Genomic DNA, 21,579 nt, shown 5'->3' on the forward strand with positions numbered 1-21,579 from the left:
TGAGGGCTCTGACCGGCTTTCTCCCTATGCAGGTGGGAATAGGGAGAGCTCCAGGAGCCTGGGGCGCTGCAGGTCCTCAGCCTGGCAGGAGGAAGCTGAGGTAAGGCTGGTAAAGTTAAGCTTTGTGCTTACTGACAAATTCTGCTGGATGTAGAAGTGATGGTGCCTGTTTTCTGGCCCGGCGTTACGGCTCCTGTTGTTCAAAATTAGCATCTGCTAGCACAGAGCTGCAGGAAGAGCCAGCCGGGTGTGCTTCAGCTGTAGGAAAATCAGTGTCACTGGGATCACAAACTGCAGCTCATACAGCTCTGTTTCTCTTAAGGTTTCTGGCCCAGAGTTCACCTGATACAGCGCAGTGAGGAGTGGAGTATGAGTTGTGTTGGTGTTCTGGATCAGAGCTTAATGCACTGTTCTTTAAAAGCCAGCTCACTGAAAACGGCCATCACCAAATAGTTCTCTTACGTTAATGCCAAAAGGTGGCTCAGTTCTCTGCATTAACAGCTTTCCTGACGGCTGCTAGATGCTGTGTACCATCAAAGTCAGGTCTTCAGAGAGGATGTCAGATAAGTTTCTGTTTTAGTTCATTAACCTGCTAAGGATCATATTTTCATTCAAAGCAAAGGACTGGGTGTTTTGCTTTTGTTCTGTTTCTTCCTGATTTAATAGGATGCTCCTTTCTCAGATCACAAAGCTTTTTTTTTTTTTCCTTCTCTTCCTGTTTTTGCTGTTCTTTCATATTTTTGCTCATTACAGTTCCTGCCCTTCATTTCTGTTTTGCTTCTGCTTTGCACATCTTTGTCCCCCTAACTTTTTTGTGCTGTGTTTCTTTTCTAAACTGTCTTATCAGCTCTATTTCCCATTCTTTCTCCTCAGCTTGCACATCATTCTTCACCCATTCTTGTGGCTTGATTTGGAACATGCTCCCAAACACTTCTGTTCTGCATTAAGCATTGATTTCCATATATAAATGGGAGTATTTTGATTTTGCATCAGATTGTTTGGCTGCAAGAAAGGGAAAAAATAAACCAGCAAACTTTCTGTTACTCCTGAGAGTTCTGCCTGAAACAGAGAGGCCTCCATTCCCTCTCATCAGCAGCACTGAGAGGCAGTGCTGCTCCCCTGATGTCTGCCCCATGTGCACCCTGGAGCTGCAAGGTGTCTGTCTGGAGGTTATTGATGTTGGGGATGAGCTTGGTTCTTGCCATCCAACTGGCAATTTGTACTATTGAAGAGTGAAGCTGATGGATCTGTCAGGGCACAGTTTTTTTTGTAGGGCACTCGGTGCCTTCCTGCTCCCACAGGTGTTGGGATCACCTGAGCTGCTGGTTCCTGTACTGTGTTCAAGGTGTATTTCTTGTTCATTTGTGGCACCGTAGAAAGGCTGAGGGAGAAATCTGATGAATGGAAATAGCACTTGCCAAGATGATCTTTCCTTGGTGCTTCTTTTAGATTGGTCCTTACAGCACTACTGTTTAGTCTGCCACCAAACTGCTACCTTCAGCAGTGAGTCAGCTGCACACGAAGCTTTGCTTCGTCAGCTTAGTTGGCGATACGACTTAAACTTTTAATGAGTTGTAGTTGAAAAAGAGCAGTAAGAAACAGAATTTCAGCCTCCTGCCTTCGATAGGCACCGTTGAGAGACATGCATTCAGAACACAAAGCAGTGAAATGCTGCTCTGAGGGGGAGCAGTCTCTGAGATACCTGTGTGATCCCAGACTAAAATCTGTAGTTGGAAATGTTTTCCAGCAAGGCTGTGAGGCTCCAGTGGGAACAGAGAACAAGATGGGCACCCTTTGCTATTGCATCCAAGTCCTTCTGGGTGAGGGCAGCTGTGCCAGTGGCTGGTTTAGAAGGAGCACCTCTGTTCCACCATATGTGGGCCATGAAATGCTGACAAATTCCATTCCTTAAGCTGAAAAAATTCAGAGCTCGGTCTGTGAAACTTCAGCATTGCTTCCTGCTGCATGTGTATTGTGTAACTGAAAACCTCTTTTCCACCAGACCTGGCTGTGACAGCAGGCTGTCTCGCAGACAAGCAAGGGCTGTGTTCTGAGAGAGGATGCTGGCTGCCTCTTCCAGTGGTCTGTGTGCGTGCAGGGAGCGAGGCAAGGGGCTGCAGGGAGAAAAGGCAGTTCTGTCAGTAAGAAAGCTGCAGATCATTGCAGCCAGATGTCACCTGGGGTTCTTCTTGCCTTTTTCATCCTGCTGCCAAATGGTTCTGGATGTGTTTCTTCAGAGTGCTTTCCCTCATCTCTAGACATTTATTGAAGGGAAGGCCAAACTTTGCAAAAACTGTTCAGGGTTTTTGTTGTTGTTGTTGTTTCATTTGCTTGTGTTTTTGGTGGACCACCTGCAGTACTCTTGATGGCAGCACTGCAGGCTGCTGCCTGGCAGCAGGGACTGGATGGGTCACGAGGATTCTGAAGGAATGACAGGAGGGAAAGTCTTGCTCAAGCTGTGGGGACAGCAAGTGCTGTCTGGGAGCTGGGAGGGTGGCATGTGCTTGCTGCAGATGGGACAGCTGGAAAGCTTAGCTGCCAAATCTGCAGATAATGTCTCTACTGACATCATGTGAACTGCTTTTAGGGGACTTAAAATTCAATAAGGTGTGCCCAGGTGCTTCTCTAGACAGCACAAGACACAATTTAGGCCAAAGATGCATGCTGTGGTTGCATTCACTCCAGAGCTTCTCAGTGGAAGGTTGTACAGCTTGTCAGGCCTGGCAAAGCAGACTGTTCTGAACTCATCTGTTTCAGACGTGAGGGAAATGAAAACATGACACAGTTTGAACAAATGAAGTCAATTTCGTAGTAAAAAGGGTAATGTGGCTGTGTCCAAAGTTGGCTTTGCCTGAACTACCTGCAGTTTTGAAGATAGCTCTGAAGATGAGCCTCTGCTAAGTGAGAGGTGTCATTGTACAGCTGGTTCATTGTACAGCTGGTTCATTGCCCCGTCATTCAAAGCTACAAGTCAAACAATCTTACCTGTAGCTTAGAAGTTAATTTTTGCTTTTATAACCAGTTTTGAAGGCAGTAAGAAACAGGCTCGGTTCTGAGACAAACATTCAGGACTCGTTTACCATGAGAATGAAAGCTGTGGATTTCTGCTCAGTTACTTTGCTCAACTTAAAATCCTTCTGTGTAGTCATTTTTGTCCTCAGATTTTCCTGTTCTTCATCTGTATGTGTAATTAAAGGAGAGCGGAAAGAAAAAGAAGCAACAATTAAAAAAAGCAACCTGCAGGATTCCAGAGCTTTGGGGTGAGCTGTTGTGCAGCTTGTTCTGAGGCAGGACTTGGAACGTGAGCTTTAGGTTGCTGCTACCCTGAAAAGAATAAATCCATTACAGCTTGTAAGGAAGCCTGAGTGACTATGGCAAAGACTCCAGCATTTCACTAAATTCTTTCTCTGGTGCTCTCACCTTCCATTGCACACAGTTATATCTTTTATTCCCTGAAAGAAGGGCTACGAGTAATACTGGTGAGGTCAGCGATGAGGGGTTCTCCCATCTCAGGTCATCCTTCTGATGTGCTGCTGTTGCAGGTAGGTTTGTGGCTGTGATACAAGCCACGTTCACTTGCTGTCCTCTTGGCTCAGACCCAGGGGGATGCCCAGGGCTGAGGGATGGCTGGAGGATTTGTTTTCAAAAGACCTGATTCCCTTGGTCTTGGGGCACCTTTTCTCACGTACCAGTGAACAGGGGGCAGTGGCCCATAGGGAGCAGCTGAGCTGTGTTCTTGCTGAAGTCCTACAGTGTAGGAAACGGCGTGGAGACCGTAAGTGCCCTCTGTGTTGCTTCACTGCACGAGCAGATAGAGGCAGCAGGAGGGCGTGAGGCCCATTGCCCAAGGGAAACTTGGGTTCTGTGAACTCTTACAATCAGCTGTCGTTTATTGTGTTTCTTATCGTTTCTGCTGTTGGGAATTAATAGGAAATTACTGCAACTAACAAATGCTCTGGGTTTTTACAATAGCTTTAAAAGTGGAGGTGAATGTTTCGTGCTCATCAGTTCAGCTGATGGTGAGAATGTATTCATTTTCTCCCAGCCCTCTGGAGGGCTCGGTGTCGAGTGCAGAAAGGCAGTGAGTCACTTAAAAGCCTTTGCTTTGGTGCTGCTTATTTTTAAGAAATTAGAAAACAAATTTCCTGAATACATCCGTACTTGACAGCTTCTGTATTTCTGCTGGCCTCTTCAGGCTGACCTTTCGGGTGGAATACACTAAGCTGCTCTGTGTGCATGCAAAGTGTAACTTCTCAGGCACTTAGGCAATTAAAATTGCTGTCATAAAATTCCTCTTGAAGCCAGCAACAATTTGTGCAAGCATTTATGAACTCGGCATCAACCTTTATAGGCACAGTAAGAATATAATTTGTTTCAGATTACATCCTGCTTAACTGCCCAGAGCCGCTATCAGCGAGAGGCAATTGCTGTCTTTTAATTTGGTTTATCACCTTTCAGTAAAATCACAGCTTTGGTTGTGAGCAAGAACTAAGAAGTGCAAGGAGGCATGAGGAGCTTGCAGGCAGCTCAGCACGACCCTTCTGCTCCCCAGGGCTCCCCCGGGCATTCACATCATCCTCATGTGTATCAGCGAGCTGATATTTGAGCAGAGTTACTGGGTACTGTTGTTTTGATGCACTTGTACTGCTGCTTTTATTTCTGAGGAACATTCTTAGCTCCTCTGCAGCCTCCCATGGTAGAACGAGCAGCGTTTTCTTGAGAGTGACTTTCATCTCCAGAGTCTGCTGCCAGTACCAGCTAATGAGGGCTGCGCTGTGGCGAAGGCAGGAGATGCTGTCTCAGAGATGACAGCACATCTGGCAGTGTCTGGAGCATGAATACAACAGTCCTCATCCCAGGAAGTTTTTAGGGAAGCAGATAAGTACCGTGGGTAATAAAGCTGTTCCTCATTTTCCAGCACGGGCTCTTAGCACACAGAAGCAATGCTCCGTGCTCCTCCTGCCGTATCTCAGCACCGAGTTCCCTCACCACAATTTCTTTCCCTGAGTTTTCTGGAACGCATCCTGTGTCCTGGTTGCAGTGTAAAAATAAATAAATAAAAATCAATATATGGCCAGTTTTTCCTAGAATCATTGTGAACGATGTTTCTGCCTCTTCAGGAGTCTGTGCTATCTGCAGAGCCACATTTTTATGCTTAACCAGATGTGTCTGAAAAACCTGACCCTGTGCTCTGGAGCTCACTCACTTGCTCATGAGAGAAATGCCATGAGGGTGGGAAAACCCCATGATTACTTGGTAGGAGTGCATGTGCAGCTCCCTGTTAGAGCCCGTAGATGAAATCCCAACCTTGAGCTCTATCCATATAAATCAAGGGTAAGATTATGGAGTAATCTTAGGGTAAGTTTTTTATGCAGTTTAAAATGCCGTCCTCTTGAAGATACTTTGATAAACCACGTTTATGAACTCAAGCGTTCTTTTTCCCCTTTAGGGGACAAAATACAAGGTGAGCCTTTCTTGTTTTTCCCAGCTCATTCCCCATAACAAGCGTAGCATTCTTCCTTCCGCAGGCTATTGGGTACTGATGGATGTTTCCAACAGCCCTGAGCGAAACCCCTGCTCTCCTGATGAAGACCAGCAGCTTTCTGACGACGAGGTCCTAAAGGAGAGCGGTTCAGAGCGGGGACTTGATGGAGAGGGTGGGCAAGGCAGCGTCCTGGGTGAGGAGGAGGATGCAGCCCGGGCACTGAGCCGTGGCGAGGAGAACCACTCGGATGAAGAGGACCACTTAAGTGAAGCCAAGTCTCAGGACTCTGACAACAATGAGCAGAGTGGGGAGCTGAAGAGCCCCCAGCCTCGCAAAGGTGAGGAGGAAAACCGTGCTAATGACCTTGGTGATGAAGCATCTTCTGTCACCCGCGAGCTGGATGAGCATGAGTTGGACTATGATGAGGAGGTTCCTGAGGAGCCAAGCGCTGCTCCTGCAGAGGAGGATGTTGAGAAAGCTGCTGGTGAGGATGATGAGGAAGAGGAGAAAGGAGATGACGCCCCTGAAGAGGAGAAAAAATCCAGCAGTAAAAGTGATGATGAAAAGGATGGCCAGGATCCCGTCAAGGAGAAGAAGAAAGAAGAGGATGATGGAGAGATTGATGATGGTGAAATTGATGTAAGTAGGAGCTGGTCTGGGGTGGACAGTTCTGCTGGGAGAGATCTGTCCTTGTGTTTGAGCTGTTGCCTCATGGAGTGTCGTGCCTTTCTCTCCTCATTGGCATGGGTGTCTGTGCTAGTTGCATCCCCAGCATGCAAGTAGCATGTTTCCATCAGATGTATAACTGTTACGGGCCAAGTCCTGACCTCATTGCCAGGGCATCCATTGCCACATACTGTAGAAGAATTGTGCCACATATTGCTGGAGCAATTGCAAGTAAGCTATTAGCTGTCTAGCGTGGAACAGCTCCAGTGCCTTAAGAAACTGTTTTGCTTTGGCTCTCAGAGGACTTACAGATGATGCTGACAGCAAATTACTTAGTGATGGATTAGGTGTGCGTAAGCTGTCTCATCAGGTTAGTTTGAGAGGCTGTAGTGCAGCCTCTCACTTGGACTTGGTGTCAGGGGTACAAGAAACCCAGGGTCCCAAGAGTGCTCTGGGAGCAGCAGGAGGAGCAGACTGTGCTGGGCTTCGTGGGGAATGCTTAACCAGGCAGGCCCTGAGGGCTGGTCATCAGGTAGGGGACGTGCACACCCAGTAGGTGCTGTTTCAGCTGAGAAACACATGTAAGTATTTAGGAAAAATGGAGCACTGTTTGTCCTGCTGTGCTCTGGGGCTGAGGTTCCATATGAGGCTCCATAGTCAGCTATTTTTCCCCCAAAAAGTTGTGGGTTTTTTTGTTTCTAAAACAAAGCAATGCAGCTTTGCTTCGTCGTGCCTTGCTCTGGCAAGCAGTTTCCTTAACCACTGACAGCATTTTCCAAATGTTTTGTGTATTTCTTATTGAGTTAGAAGGAATTTCAGCATGTTGTGAGAGAGTCCAGGCAGGATAAAATAAATTCCTGGCGCCCTGACTCCGTGCCTGCTTCTTGATTAAAATATGAATGCTTTCCTTTAGAATTCACTGCATTCTTAGGAGCGCTCTCCTTACAAAGCACAGGATGAATTTGTACTCTGCTTCTCATACATTAACTCATAACGGGGTTCCCAGCTGCCTGATTCCAAGGAGACCTCACAGAAATAAATACTTTCCCTTTTGTTCCAGTACAGCATCTGCAAAGACTTCACACGGCTCTTTTGAAAGCAGCTGAGTTGAGCTGGTTGTGCCATTCTCTCATCCTTGGCTTTTGGGGAACCTCTTAAAGCTCCACGTTTTGCTCTGCTTTCGGACTCCTGTCTTTGGAGGAGGGGATATTGATACAAGTTTTAATTTGAATAAAAGTGTAGTCTTTAAAATCAGTTCTTGCTCAGGAGAGCCCTCCTTGCGTTGCCATCAAATGGATGCAGAAGGGGCTGCTAATCCATCTCCCTGCAGACTCTGTCTAGAGACAAGCAGTGCTTTTTCCTCATTTCCAGCTTCTGCATTGATCAAAGTATGCAACTTTCCTAATCTATTCCCACTGCTGCCATGGGGCTGTTATTTTTGCCTTGTAGTGGGAAGGCCTCTGCCAGCTGCTCCTTGCTCAGATGTTTTGCTTGCTGAAAAATGAGTGGTGAACGGAGACTGTGAGATAAGGCATGTGCCTTTTAGGAGAGGTAACTGTTTTTCTTGAGTGTGTGTCGGGTGCCTGACAGCTCTGTGCTCATGCAGAGCAAAGGGAAGGCAGGTACTTCAAAGCCCTGACTGCTGTCTCCTGGAGGAGTTCCATGGTGGTTACTCTGTGCTCATCCCCTGTGGTTCTGAGTCTTTGAAGAAATCTCCATCTTCCTGAGTTGCTTCCTCTGTAACTGCTGCGTGGAGCTGAGGAGTAGAGAATCACAGAAAGGCTTGGTTTAGAAGGGGCCTCAAAGATCACGAAGCTCCAACCCCACTGCTGCATGCAGGGCTGCCAACTTCCATATCTAATAGTAGACCAGGCTGCCCAGGGCCCCATCCAACCTGGCCTTGAACACCTCCAGGGATGGACGGGGCATCCACAGCCTCTCTGGGCAGCTGTTCCAGCACCTCACCGCTCTCATAACAAAGAACTTCTCCCTGACATCCAACTTAAATCTTCCCTCCTAGAGGGTGGCCATACTGGGACGCAGCATTAAGTACTGTACTCGGGAATTCTGCTCTGTAATTTAAATCAATTAATGGAAGGAATTTGCTTGAGCTGAGCAGGTGTGACAGGAGTGCCGAGTAGGGACAGGCAGTGTGGAGGCTCTGGAGAACAGAAGCATCACCCAGCTGTGCTGCCATAGTTATCTGTGTGCACTCGTAGCCTGCAGCAAGGAAAGGCAGTGCAATCGAGCTCGTTTGCATGAGGCTTCCTCTAATTGCATTCCACCTGCTGTCAGCTGGAAGTGCACAACCGGCCTCATTCAACCAAGGTATGTTAAGATTTTAATCCACTGTACCGTTGATTATTGAGCCTCTGAGTGTACACTGAGTAAATTGGTGCAGCACAGTCTACATCTGGTGCCAGGATGTTCACGATGCCTGCTGGGCTTTGCAGTCAGCTTTGAAAAGCACTGAAGTCAATCCGTGTTCTCATTGCTAACAGTACGTTGTGAATATCCTCAAGGGTGTTTGTCACAACCTTTTCTTGAATTTCCCCCCTGCTTTGCCTTAGGGTGTGCTTGCAGTGACTGATATTGAACCATATTGTGAAATGTCAAATCACTGCATGAAGTGTCAGCCTGTCTGTCTGTTCCAGGATGATGACTTGGAAGAAGGAGAAGTTAAAGATCCCAACGACAGAAAAGTGAGGCCACGTCCCACCTGTCGGTTCTTCATGAAAGGTAATGGCATGCTGTGATGGTGGAAGCAGAACAAAGGTGCTGTAGTTTTTTTCACTCTCACTGTTTTGTAGCAGTTAAGCTACTCTCTACACGATAATCCCCAGTGTCACCTTCCTGGTGGCCAGATGCTGAATTTACACAGGGCCAATATGCAAAAAATCCTGTGACCTGGGTGTGTTGAACCCAGGAGAAGCAAATAAAGGAGGACTCACCAGCGTGTTTGAAACAGGATGGAATAAAACTACTGGGGCTGATTTGTCAATCAGTTTTTGCTTAAAGAGGTTCTGTGATGCTACTCAATGGAAAACAAAAATGGCAAATTTCATTCTTTCTTATCAAGCTGATGCCTTGCCAAAACATAATTGGTTCTTGCAATTTGATGGCCAGCTCACTTCCCCAGTTATTAAATGGCTCTCCTTTGTTTTTTTTTTTAAACTGAAGATAGGGCTACAGTTCTTGGTAAACCATGTTCTAAACTATAGTTCTTCATTCAGCCCCCTTGATGTCTAGTCTTTGACTGTGCTTTACTGACAGTCATCACTGAACAATTGATTGAAATCTGAAATTAAAAGGAGGATGGAGAGCAGGGTGGAGTCCTCCCCCCTTGCGTCAGCAGCACACACAGCATAGGGACCTGCTTGGGGGTTTCCAGGGACATGCCCATCACCCAGCTCATCCCTGTCTTCCTGATCTGCCTGTGCTGAGCATGATAGGGATGCTGATGGCACAGGGAAGTTCCTGTGCTTATTCCTCAATCCTTTGCACAACACACGCCTCCGCTGGATGGAAATGTTTGCTTAGTCAAAGTTCAGGCTGCGGGATCTCCTGCCCCAGGTGCTCTTTGACTTGGCACTGGTTCAGGTAACACTTTGCCTTGCCCCCCTCAGGGCTTTGTTGCCATCAGTGAGGTCAGGTGCTGCTCACTTGGGACCCTGAGGACATCCAGATTTTCAGCCTCGCTGTGTCCGATAAGCACGTGTACGGCTGCGCCTCTTCTGCTGCATGACTGATGAGCTTAACACCTTTCAGAGAAGGAGCTCGATGTGTGGCTGCTTTGCCATGTGCCCCTCAGGGGGATCGTTCCCCTTGACACCTCTGTACGAGGTAGTAGGAGCTGGTGAGGTGTCTCGCAGACCCCTGGCAGGCATTCAGCCCCATGCTGAGGAAGGATGCTGCAGCCACAGTGTGCCTCTGCAAAGGGATTCGTGCTCTCATTATTTCTGACAGCACGACAGCAGCTAGTGTTATCTCTGACTGTGGTTAATCTGGGACTGATGAAGAGCATTTCCAGGGACCAAGTGCTTCCCTTTACACAGGTGCAGCATGGATTTCTGACACGTTGCTGAGGCCAGGGAGGCTTCTTCCTTGGGCCACGTGCTGCTAGCAGCTCTGTTGCCTGTAAAATCAATGCATTAATGCCTGAGAGAACACGGGATTAGTGGTGCCTCTGTGATGCATTTCTCTGTGAAATCTGCAAAATGTTTGTTGCCTGATGCTGAGTGAATTGCCAGCAGGAAAAAAAAAAGGGGGGGGGGATTGTTTCTAAGACGAGCAGAATTAAAATCAGGAATTGGCTTTGTATCCTGCTACAGACCCCTGAGCGCTGCCATCTCCTTGAGATGATGACTGAAGCTAATGAGCAAGCTGCTGCAGGTTGCTGGCTGCTGCCCTCCTTAGCAGTGTCTCCTTTCCTGCTTTGTGCTGGCAGGCGTGTGGAGTCAGCTGCAGAGAAAAGTCTTTGATGTACGGTTGTGCCTCACCGGAGAGGTGCTAATTCCAAATGCACTGTGATGTTTTCTTTGCTGTCAGGTTATAGTGGTTGTTTTCTGTAAAAGGTGAAGCTCCGAGTTGAGGTGTTTGTCTTTAGTATGGCTTGCAGAGCTCACGGACTTATTACGGCGTTTGCTTAACGGTGTGTCTGCATCCATCACTCCCTTCTCCCTGGCATAATAAGGCTCAATGTGCGTTCATCTGTTTGTGACTGGAGCTATTGAATTTATCCTCCCTGGGACAACAGGGGGTTGACAAGGATATGCAAGTAGGCAAAGCTCAGCAAACTGGGAGAGAAGGGCAGTCAGGTGTCCGAAGCAGCGTTTTCCCTTGATGGCTTTCAGGTGGTGGCGGCCCCGAACAAGCATTGCTGTACTGTTCAGGCATACATGGATCTAACAGAGAACTCTGTATTTCCACAGGTCATTGCACTTGGGGCATGAACTGTCGATTTATACACCCCGGAGTGAATGACAAAGGAAACTACTCCTTGATCTCCAAGCCTGAGCCCTTCTCCCCGAATGGCGCACCGCCCATCGGCCCTCACCCGCTGATGCCAGCCAACCCGTGGGTATGCACTGCTTTTGTGTGAATTCCTGGCTTCTGCATTCAGCTTCTGTCTCGTGCTCCAGGAGGAGCGAAGGTTCTGAGTTAGTGTTTTAGCAAAACTCTGTACGCTTACTGCATATATGATTCTGAAAAGGTGGTCTTGAAGTTGCTAGTAGAGGGGAGTAATTTTCCACGTGTGTCCCAGCGTATGCCCTGCTGATGCGTCTCCAGAGATTCTGAAGGTACTCCTGAGTAGCTATTTACAAAGCAAATGTTTGCTTAGAACTAATGTTGAATGTCTGTCTCCTTCTCCTTACCCTTCTGGCAGGGAGGGCCGGTGGTTGATGAAATCTTACCTCCCCCTCCTCCGGATCCTCCAACAGAAAGTGCCTGGGAGAGAGGACTCCGGCACGCAAAGGAGGTGAGTGACATCCTCAAGTATGCTGGCTTTCTCCAGAACACACAGACAGGTCTCACTGATAGCAGAATGCTAGCAGGGCTTTCTTTTGCATCATGTCATGTAGGCTCTTTCTCAGAAGCCTTCCTTTTGCCTTTTAATTTATTAAGTGTTGCCTCCTGCTATCACACTTCTCATACAGGCAAGAGGAGCTGACATCCAGGTTTGTTTTTCCTGTCAGCGTGAGCCATGGGGGAGCTTGTGGCCCAGGGCAGTTAGAGAAAGCTGAAGTCGTGCCCTCCATGAAGCAACACTTTTCAACCTGGTCGTTTCCCTTTCTGTTTTTCTAGCACCCACAAGATCCATGTGTCTGATCATTTCAGAGCATGGGGTTTGCATGCTTGAAATGTAGTACAGCAGCTGTTCTGAGCTGATCTGGTAGTGAATTACACTTTCTGCAGCAGGAAGATTCCTTTGTGTGCGCATTCCTGAGATTTGGGCAGAAGAAGGATGCTTGAGTTGAAGGGCACGTTTCTCCCAAGTGAAGGATTTTTCTGTGCCTTCGGGAAGTTCTCTTCACAATACTTCATTTTTTCCTCATAGGTATTAAAAAAGGCAACAATGAGGAAAGAACAGGAGCCTGACTTTGAGGAGAAGAGATTCACTGTGACTATTGGAGAAGACGAGCGTGAATTTGACAAGGAAAATGAGTTTTTCCGTGACTGGAATTACCGCATCACCAGAGATGTCCGAGATCCAGCGTAAGACACAGCTTTGTTCTTGCCTTGTGGAATAGATGGGTGGGAGTGCAGTACAGCATGGCAGCCTTCCAGTAGCTGAACAGGAAGAATACCTTTCACCAGCTCATTCTTCTTTTCTCTCTTTAATTCCAACCCATGAGGGATTTAAACACCAAAAATTGGGGTTGTAAAGTTGGAATACCCTCAGTGTCCAAGAGCTTGTCACAGCTAGCTGAGTGTTCAGTTGCAAGGTTATTGAGACAGAAGACTCTTAACAAGCACCTTGACCAGTCCCTAGTAAGCTGTTCAGTTAGGCACTGGTCAGAAAGCAAGCCTGGTAGCTGCTGGTGCATAGCCTAGGCAAAAAGAAGCATCCTGAACTTAAGTTGTAGGTGACTGCTAAAGGAGGTAAAACATGAAATGTTAGCTACCTCAGACACCATCCTGTCATGACTGAGAGCAGGCAGGCAGAAGCAGGTGCAAGGGTAAATCAGTGTGCTCTGGGAGATGTGCACAGTAGTTCTGAAGCTAAAAAATGATATGAAAGCAACATTTAAGAGAGGTTTGTGTTCTGTAGTGATGTAGGTGAAGCCATGTTTTTCTCTTCACATGCATCCCCTGTTCCCACACATACAAATTTTGGAGATATTTCCACTCAGTTCTACAAACTAACCAATCAGTTCCCCCTATTAATGCTTTCCCTTTGTAGAAATCAGTCCTCTGTTCTTCTGAGAAGGCATTCAGTTGTACCTGGGGCACATTATGAGCAGTACTCTGTGGGTTAACCATAGAGCATCCTTGTTTTAGAACTGTGCAGTTACAGCATCTTCACTCAGCGTCCTTCTGTGCTATTGCCTCCTTTATGTAAGGATTTGTTGTGCTGGATGCAGGACTGTCTGTGCTTTCGTACAGTCAAGGCAGAAAGTTTGCTCTCGCATGTAGCCAGCATTAAATAGTAGTAAGCAAACATGGAATTTCTGAAAGTTAATGAATTTTATGTAGAAGCAGATTGAGATGTTAAAATGTGTAAGATGTATAGTGTGCACAGGCAAAAGTTACCAAGCAGTTACTGGTGTATGCTGTAGAAATAGTGATTTCTCTCTCATGCACAGATTGACGCCAGCAAATAACCACTGATGGTTCAGCTGGAATGTTAATAAATGCTTTCAGAATTGTCTTGTGACGTATGGAGATGTCTAAATAGTTCATGAATCCCTTTCTCTTTTTTGAAAAACTATAGGGAGGTGGACATCAAAGAAAACATTAACTATGGGTAAGCAGGTCTTTGATTCCAGTACTGTTGCAACTGTAAGAAAATATTCCCCTTCTTTTCTCCATTGCACTTCTGAAAACTTCCGAGGCCACAGACAACTGGCACACAGATGTGGCTGGCAGTTCACTGACTGAATGGATGTATTTTGGGGGTGATACCAATTATTCACCTATGATTATTTAAATGCACAGCAGGGGTGCTTATGATATGAATAAAAAGACCATAAATGGATCTAGGAAGGGAATGCAGAGATTTGGATTTGAGGCTGGGTTAAAAAGTGAAGAGCTTCCTTTTTGGAGTAGCTTGAGATTTCTTTTATTCAAACACCTGATGTCACCAAATCTCTACTGCTACCTCATTGACATCAGCTTTTGGTAAAGGCTTGAGCAGCAGTATTCAGGATTCCCTGGTATGCTTTGCTTTGGCTTATCAATTCAGACAGAAACACAGAGATCTTAAACTGCTTAAAAGTACTGAAAGAAATACAGGCAGCCTCTAGACTGGCAGGGGAGCACTTCCATGGTAGCCTGGCTTAGGTTATTTGGCACTTCTTCAAATGCAGATTCCCCCTACTCATGATCTGGAGTCTCACTGTGGATGACCTGGAAGTTGGGAGCACTTTATAATCCTAGTTCTGCCACACAACCTGTTCTGTGGCCCTGGAAGTTTCTTGTTTCCCGTACCCACCTCCCCATCTGTACCATAGATCTGATATTTGCACTCCAGGTGGCTGGCAGGGATTGGATGTTGTTGGATATGCAAATTAAAAACATCAACTAAAACCATCAGAAAATGCTAACAGAAATCTTTTAGAGGCATTGAGATAAGGAGGGTGGGATTGAGATCCTTTTCCTCCTCAAAAGTAATTACAGTACTTTGCAATTGAGCAGCACGTCGTGTGCCCCCAGTCCATTTGTGCACAGGGGCTTTTCCACTGGAGGATATCAGCTGCAGTTGCAGTTACCTTTGATGCATGGAGTATTCCGGGTGTAGGGACTCAGCACTGCTGTCTGCCTCCAGAGCTGAGCTGTTCAGCATCACTCTGTTTCCTATCCAGGCAGCACTGCTGTCACCCATCACCTCTGGTGGCTGCAGAGCAGGAGATGGCAGCCTGCTGAGCTTGGGATGTGCTCGAGAGAGCCATGTGTGCGAGCACAGAGGGCAGCCCTGGGTCAGTGAGGCAAAACGTGTTCTGTTACATTTGCACATGTCTGAAGTAGCTGTAAGAAGCAATTCTGTATTTATTGCCACGTTGATTTGAAGGCTGAATTGGGGTAGTAGTGTCCTTTTCTGTGCAATCGAGATAATTTGGTGCCTTTCTCTGATAAGCTTCATTTTAAGAAGGCGGTTTCTGTTTGGGGTGTGTAGGAAATAAACCACTTTCTGCAGCCATAATCCACTGAGCACGTTTCTTCTTGTCAGTACACAGTGACTAAGAGCTGACCTAGGCTATGTAGTGTTTCTGTATGGTGACAAAGCCATATTTCCCTTTCTAACTTTCTGTTTTTCATTGTAGGCTTGATCCCTATGCAGATCCCTATTACGACTACGAAATAGAACGGTTCTGGCGTGGTGGGCAGTATGAGAATTTCAGGGTCCAGTACACAGACCCAGATCCATACCGTAACTACAGAGTAAGTAAGGTGATACCTCTCCCACACCTTCCCTTTCAGCTCTCTTCCAGTATTTCTGCTGCTGGTCACATTCCTGTGCAGCTGAGCCAGGATTTCTCTCCTGTGTTCAAGATGCCAAATCTTACAGTAGTTAAATCTTCAGTTACTGTGCAGAACATGTTAAGTGATGGAGCTGGCAGCTCAGTGGCACCGCTGGGTGCAGCTTTCTGCTCTCCTGACCAAAAGTGCTTCCTCTTCACGTGCCCTGGCTGTTCCTGCCAGCACAGGGCAGTTGTGCAACCATTCTTGGAAATTTTGGAGACGGGAGGGAGTTTCCAGGAAATAATGTAGCTGAGGGATGGTTTAGTTGTTAGTTACTGGGACAGATGGAAAGGATTAGATGTGGGCAGGCAGAGGCTCCAGCAAGGCTGTCTTCTGCTGCTACAGCTGCACATTAATTGCTTTGAATTAGGCAGGGAGAGCACCCTGCCTGCTGCCAAAACCCCAACTACTGTCATTTGGTGTTGCTGTGCTGCAAGGTGCAGAGCATGATGGAAATAAGGCTATGAACCTTTCTCTGCTCATCCTTTTGCAAGCTGTTGTGCCTAAAGAGAGTAGTGTCTAAAAGAGTAACTCCTGCTCGCTGGGAAGCTTTATTGTGGTTTTCATCATGTTCTTAAGAAAGTGGCTTGGCTTTGCTGTATGACCTCTTTTTCTTACAAAAGCATTGCAGGAACAGGAGCCTTGTCCTCGCTGTTGCTGCATATCACGCACCATCAATTTTCGTGGTGCTTATTTCTCAAGTTAATTAGCTCGTTATAAACACTGACATAATGAGGGAATACTGTAAACATCAATACATTCCCTTAATTGGTATAATAAGCAAAAGTAATTTTTCACAGATCACAGAATGGCTCAGGTTGGAAGGGACCTCAAGGATCATCACGCTCCAACCCCCCTGCTGCGTGCAGGACTGCCAACTTCCATATCTAATAGTAGACCAGGCTGCCCAGGGCCCCATCCAACCTGGCCTTGAACACCTCCAGGGATGGACGGGGCATCCACAGCCTCTCTGGGCAGCTGTTCCAGCACCTCACCACTCTCATAGCAAAGAACTTCTCCCTGACATCCAACCTCAACCTTCCCTCCTTCAACTTGAAACCATTCCCCCTTGTCCTGCCACTATCTATCCCTTCAAAGAGTTGACTCCCCTCCTGTTTATAGGCTTTTTACCTTTTGCCTTTGCAAATCACAGCAGTGATGAATGTGATGCAGTGCTTCTGTTCCTCCCTGCTCTGGATTTGTCTCAGTACTTTGCTCTCACGTAGGCGGATGGAGTGCAGTCTGAGACACCTCCTGGTGTTAGATGTTGCCATCCTGACACAGTGATTGCTTTTTTTTTTTAATAGGAAAGAGAGCGAGAACGGGAAAGGGAAAGAGAAAACAGACAGCGTGAGAGGGAACGGGAAAGGGAGAGGGAACGGGAGCGAGAGCGGCGTCAAAGGGAGCGCGAACGGGAGCGCGAACGGGAGCGTGACAAGGAGAGACAGAGGAGGAAAGAAGAGTGGGAACGTGAGAGGGAACGGGTGAAGAGAGACGAGAAGGACAGGCAGCACCGGGACCGGGACAGAGACCGGGACAGGGACCGGGAGCGGGACAAGGACAAAGATAAACCAAAGCCCCGGTCCCCGCTGCTACCAAGGTAAGCGCTGGCTTCAGTTCACTCTGCGTTCTAGCTGTGGGTCATGAATGGGTTCGTGCTGTTCATACAATGGCTGAGGTTGGAAGGGACCTTCCCTCCTGTCCAGTTCCCATCTCTGCTGTGGGCTGGGTGTCCCCCCACGAGGTGAGGCTGCTCAGGGCCCCGTCCCACCTGGCGCTGTGCACCTCCAGGGATGGGGCACCCACAGCTCTCTGGGCAGCAGTGCCAGCATCTCACGTCTGACCTTCCTCTGGACCTGCTCTTTCTTATCTGCAGCTGTAGATTTTTAGAGCAAGGCAACGCTTTGCGTGAGCCTTGCTGGCCACTAAGTGGAGCTAAAACATCAGATGTGCAGCAGTCTGTGTAACCGGGCTCTGAAAGGAGCAGAGTGCCAGTCCTGTGGCCTGGAGCTACGGAGATGTTCAGCTTGTCCCTGTCTGTGGGGCTGGAGTTCGTAGTGGAAGGCTGACTGAGCCCCCAGTGCTGAGAATCCTGCAGATGGGAGTGACTCTCTGTGGCCTTGACCGGTGCCCTTGGGCACTCATCAAAGCTGGTTTGAGACTGTATTTACTTCATTAAGTAAAGCTCCAAGAAGAGGTTTGAAAAGCTGGGAGAACTACATGCCATGAAGTGAGTTTCTTCTAGTTAGTTCCTTCAGTACACTGACATATATACAGTATATATGAGGCATGTTTGTAAAGCACTTTATAAATATAGAACTTATCTCATGGAAAGTTCTAATGTTGCAATACCTTTTGGTTCAGAGTTAGGGAAAAGTGTAAGATTTCCTGCTGTAACACATGTTCAGGAAAACTGATCAGCAGCATCAGGACCTTGGAAACCAGAGGCAGATGGAGGTTTGTGATGGTGTGCTGAGAAACATCTGGGTGCACAAGTGTGTGTATGTGCGTGTTGGGGCAGAAGAGGCATAGGGAAGCTGTGTTCCCCTGAACATACTGAAGCTGCTGCTTCTGGACAAATTATTTTGCTTCTTGAGCGCTGGAGGAGAACATTGTGAGCATAAGAAAGAGTGTATTTTAATGCCAAATTGGGGCTAAGAAGGCCAGCAACAAGATGCTGGATGGATTTACGTGCATTCAGGCGAGAGAAGGGATTAAGTCTTGAATCTGATGCAGAACTTTTGTTTGTGTTGCTAGATGGGAAAACTGATTTATTTTTTTTGGTGGTGGCCCTTTTTTTCAAGAGGAAGTCTCAGTTTCAGAGCACCGGGACTGTATCTTGTGAGTGCTTTGATGCAGTAACAGTGTCAGAATGGTTACAGTAACAAGGGGAACTACATTTAATTGTAATCTTCACTTACAACCGTAATTTGTGCACTTAATTACACATTTACTGCTGGTTTGTGCTCTCGTTGGGTCAGTGATGGAGGAGATCTCACTGTCCGTGTGATGATGATGGCGAAAGCAGCATCAGCTGATTGGCAGGGCGTTAGGTATTGAGTCACCGTGCCCTTGACTGCTAGTCTCCTTCCCTTGACACTTGTGCAGGGTCATGGGTAGGGCTTGGTGGAGGAGCTTTCACTGTCAGTGCTGCCCAGGCTGTGCTGGGTAGGAGCAGAGGCCATGTTGGCCAGTCGTAGACCCATCTTGTAACCATCTGTGTGAGCTGAGAGATGGGATTTATAGCGTTTGGGCTGTTACATGCTTTGTGGATACAGGTTTCCTGTTTCTCTTGTGTGCACCTCTGCCTTGTAAGCATCACTTGAGCAAGCTGTGGACTGCCTCTTGTAACTCCAAAACAGCCTTTTGAAGTTAAGTCTTCATAGGATCATAGGTTGGAAGGAACCTTAAAGATCATCACGTTCTCCTTGCTGTGGGCAGGTTGCCCTCCACCAGATCAGGCTGCCAGTGTCCCCATCTGATGTGGCCTTGAGCATCTCTAGGGATGGGGCATCCTCAGCTCCTCAGGGCAGCCTGTGCCACAGCCTCACCACCCTCTGAGTAATCTCTTGGTAAATTGAAAGTAGTCCTTGATGTGCCTCTTTGCTTTCTGTGATGTCTGCTGTTATTTCTAAGTGGATCGCAGAGAACCTACAGCTGTGAGTGCCCTCAGCCTAGTGCTGAAAGCAGGAGCAGATGTCTGCAGGGCTGGCAGAAAGCCAGGAGGGAGACAGCGTGCAGAGCTTTCTTCTGGGCTTCACGTGGCTGTCAGCAAGGAGCATTTGTGTCTCTTGGTGTTGAGCAGGCAATTGATACTCTCTTGGAGAAGATACAGACTCACAGAACAGATTCATAGAATGGCTTGGATTGGAAGGGACCTTAAAGATAAGCTTGGTAGAGTTCCCACCCACTAAACCAGGCACTGGACATCGCCCGCCATCCAGCGGTTTGTTCCCCCTTGCTGCCCAAAAAGCAGCAAATATACCCCAGAGCCTTTATCACAGGGTGCACAGCTCCAGGCAGCATGGTTTTGTCCCACACAGCCTTTGGATGGGCTTCAGCTGGTGCCTGTTGGAGCAGCTCACCTTTCCTCCACATCCCTTCCTTTGGGCTGGGCTGCAGAGGCTCTGTTTTTGGCACCTCAGCATCAAACAGTTCCCCAGTTTGTTTAATGTGTAAAAGGTTTGCAATCGGTTTACGTGTCCAGGGTGGCATGATAGCAGTGCAGCACTCACCTGCAACTCTATTTATAGCCTCTGTGCTTTTCCCATTCGCTGGAGCCCAGTTTTTGGCAGGCCTGCCCCTCCCAGGTGCCCTCATCTCCACGTGTGTGCACAACGTGGAGTCGAAAGGGATGAAAGACAGCTTGAAAAGCAAATGCCAGACACATGAAATCAAGTTCCCTCTCGGTGGTACTGAAAACAGGAAACTTTAATCTGATCTCTAAACAACACGCAACAGTTAAGGCTGATAACAGCAGAGAATCAGAGGACTTCCTTGCATCATGTTTGCTGCTGATGAGGAAGATTAAAATTTAACAAACACATTATAAATCCAAGCAGACTCGATGACAAATGTTTCTCCTTCAGCCTTTTGAGAAGAGGCTGCAGCACTTGGGCTTCCCATAGGATTGGCACACGAGGATCAGACTTTCTCAAAGTGTGTAATTGCTGTTTTATGCTTGGTTGTTGTTGTTATTTTTTTTTTTATCCCAAGCTTGAGATGAGCTTTCCAAGAAGTCTACAATCCGAGATTGCAGCGCCAGTGAAATTGTTCTTCCTCCTCCTCCCTCCTCAGGCATCGAACACTCAAACAAGCCGGGACACTTTGTGATCCATGGGAGGGATAACGTGGCTGTCTGTCCCCGTGCTCCCCATCTCCAGAACAAGTTCTGGGGCCCCAGGCTGTGCCTGGTTTTGCTGAGCACCAGATTTCAGCTTTGTATCTATCTCTTGCCAGCGTAGTTGACTGTTGTGCAAAGCGTGTTGGAGTAGAGTTGGCATGAAAAGATTTGATTTGACTTAGAGCAGGACAGGATGTTCCAACCTGAGCGCCGGATCCAGCCGTGGAGCTGCTGGCTTTCAGCTGCAACCCCGCACACAGAAATAGTAACGTGTTTTAATCCCTCTATTGTTGCATAGGTCTTTATCCTGTCATCATCCCAGTGAATCTGATTGTTTCAGCAGGGCGTTAAGCAACGCATTTGCTGTCGTGGAACTTGTTAGTAGTGTTTCTTTGCAAAGCACTGAGGAGCATGAAGGCACGGGGCCCACCAGCCAGGGCAGTGCCCTGGGGTCATGGTGCCTGGTGGTTCCCTATAAGCTGGAAGGGAGGGGACAAAATCCTGTGCTGTGGTCAGTGAGAGAGCTCTCGGGTTCTTTCCCACTCTGAGAAGTGTGGGCTTTTGCATGCACAGGGTGCTGCAGGCTGTGCTTTGATGAACGTTGAGGTTAAGGTGAGAAATTGGTCCTCCAGTTCTCCAGGAGGTTCGTCTCCATGTCGGTAAGTTCAGTCTAAGCCCAGAACCTGCAGGACACTAGTGCAGGTGGGGTGAGGAGGATGCTTGGAGACATCTCTGGGTGCACCCAGGAGATCCCAGCAGCTCCAAGTCCCCGGGAAGAGGTCGTGTCCTGGTGAACTCATGTGCGCTGCCCTACGCTTACAGCGGAGCTCTGTGGAAGGAAGTTTGCTTTGGCTGGGTTAGAGGCTATCGATGGAGTGCACTTAGGCAGCCATTAAAAAAATAAAAATAACACCTACGAGTGGGGATGCTAAAATGGAAAGCAATGTCAGAAAGGGCAGCTCTCCTGTAGGGAACCACAAATCCTTCAGGAAGCCCTTCCAGCAAGGAGCATCGTGCTTCTCCCTGCATCTGCTGAGCTGGTGGCAGCTGCTGGCTGCGGGATGCTGACAGTGCTGCAAGCCCTGGGATGGAGGGCTGAGTTCCCTTTCCAGAGATCCCTGGCATTTTTATTCAAGCTGGTTCACGTTGTCTCTGTAATAGGCCATTATGAGTCCCTGGGGTGCTCACATTAATGAGCAGGATACCCTGGAGTGTGAAATCAATGAGCGCAGGTTACCCAGGGCTTGCAAGTTAGAAAGTGTTAGAGGGAGGCTGATTAGATAAAGGAGTGGCAAAAAGCAGGGAATGCAAATGGATGATTCATGAGTGTGTGTGTGTGTGTGTGTGTGTGTGTGATCACAGACTGACTGAGCTTGTTTGTTTTTTTGTGTGGTTTTTTCTC

At 47.6% G+C, this 21,579-nt stretch overlaps 1 protein-coding gene across 2 annotated transcripts; it reads left to right on the top strand.

Moving 5' to 3' along the window:
- Positions 1–6: 6 nt before the first annotated feature.
- On the top strand, positions 7–16,958 carry LOC104913069 (zinc finger CCCH domain-containing protein 18-like). 2 transcript variants are annotated; one of them, XM_010718192.3, is made up of 9 exons: positions 7–100; positions 5,529–6,124; positions 8,806–8,890; positions 11,083–11,231; positions 11,538–11,630; positions 12,210–12,367; positions 13,587–13,619; positions 15,136–15,253; positions 16,642–16,958. In XM_010718192.3, the coding sequence occupies exons 2-9, from the start codon at positions 5,543–5,545 to the stop codon at positions 16,936–16,938; spliced, it is 1,515 nt and encodes a 504-aa protein (XP_010716494.1). In that variant the 5' UTR covers positions 7–100; positions 5,529–5,542; the 3' UTR covers positions 16,939–16,958. The 2 variants fall into 2 exon arrangements, with proteins under 2 accessions (XP_010716494.1, XP_010716495.1); XM_010718193.3 differs by lacking the exon at positions 13,587–13,619.
- The last annotated feature ends 4,621 nt before the right edge of the window (positions 16,959–21,579 follow it).

This window comes from Meleagris gallopavo, chromosome 13 (assembly GCF_000146605.3).
Source record: "Meleagris gallopavo isolate NT-WF06-2002-E0010 breed Aviagen turkey brand Nicholas breeding stock chromosome 13, Turkey_5.1, whole genome shotgun sequence".
NCBI lineage: Eukaryota > Metazoa > Chordata > Aves > Galliformes > Phasianidae > Meleagris > Meleagris gallopavo.

Excerpts from the sequence above, each read along its gene's own strand:
- LOC104913069 (XM_010718192.3), top strand. The coding sequence starts at position 5,543 with ATGGATGTTTCCAACAGCCCTGAGCGAAACCCCTGCTCTCCTGATGAA. Across the intron at positions 8,891-11,082 it reads CTGTCGGTTCTTCATGAAAG|GTCATTGCACTTGGGGCATG; the intron begins GTAATGGCATGC and ends GTATTTCCACAG. Across the intron at positions 12,368-13,586 it reads AGAGATGTCCGAGATCCAGC|GGAGGTGGACATCAAAGAAA; the intron begins GTAAGACACAGC and ends GAAAAACTATAG.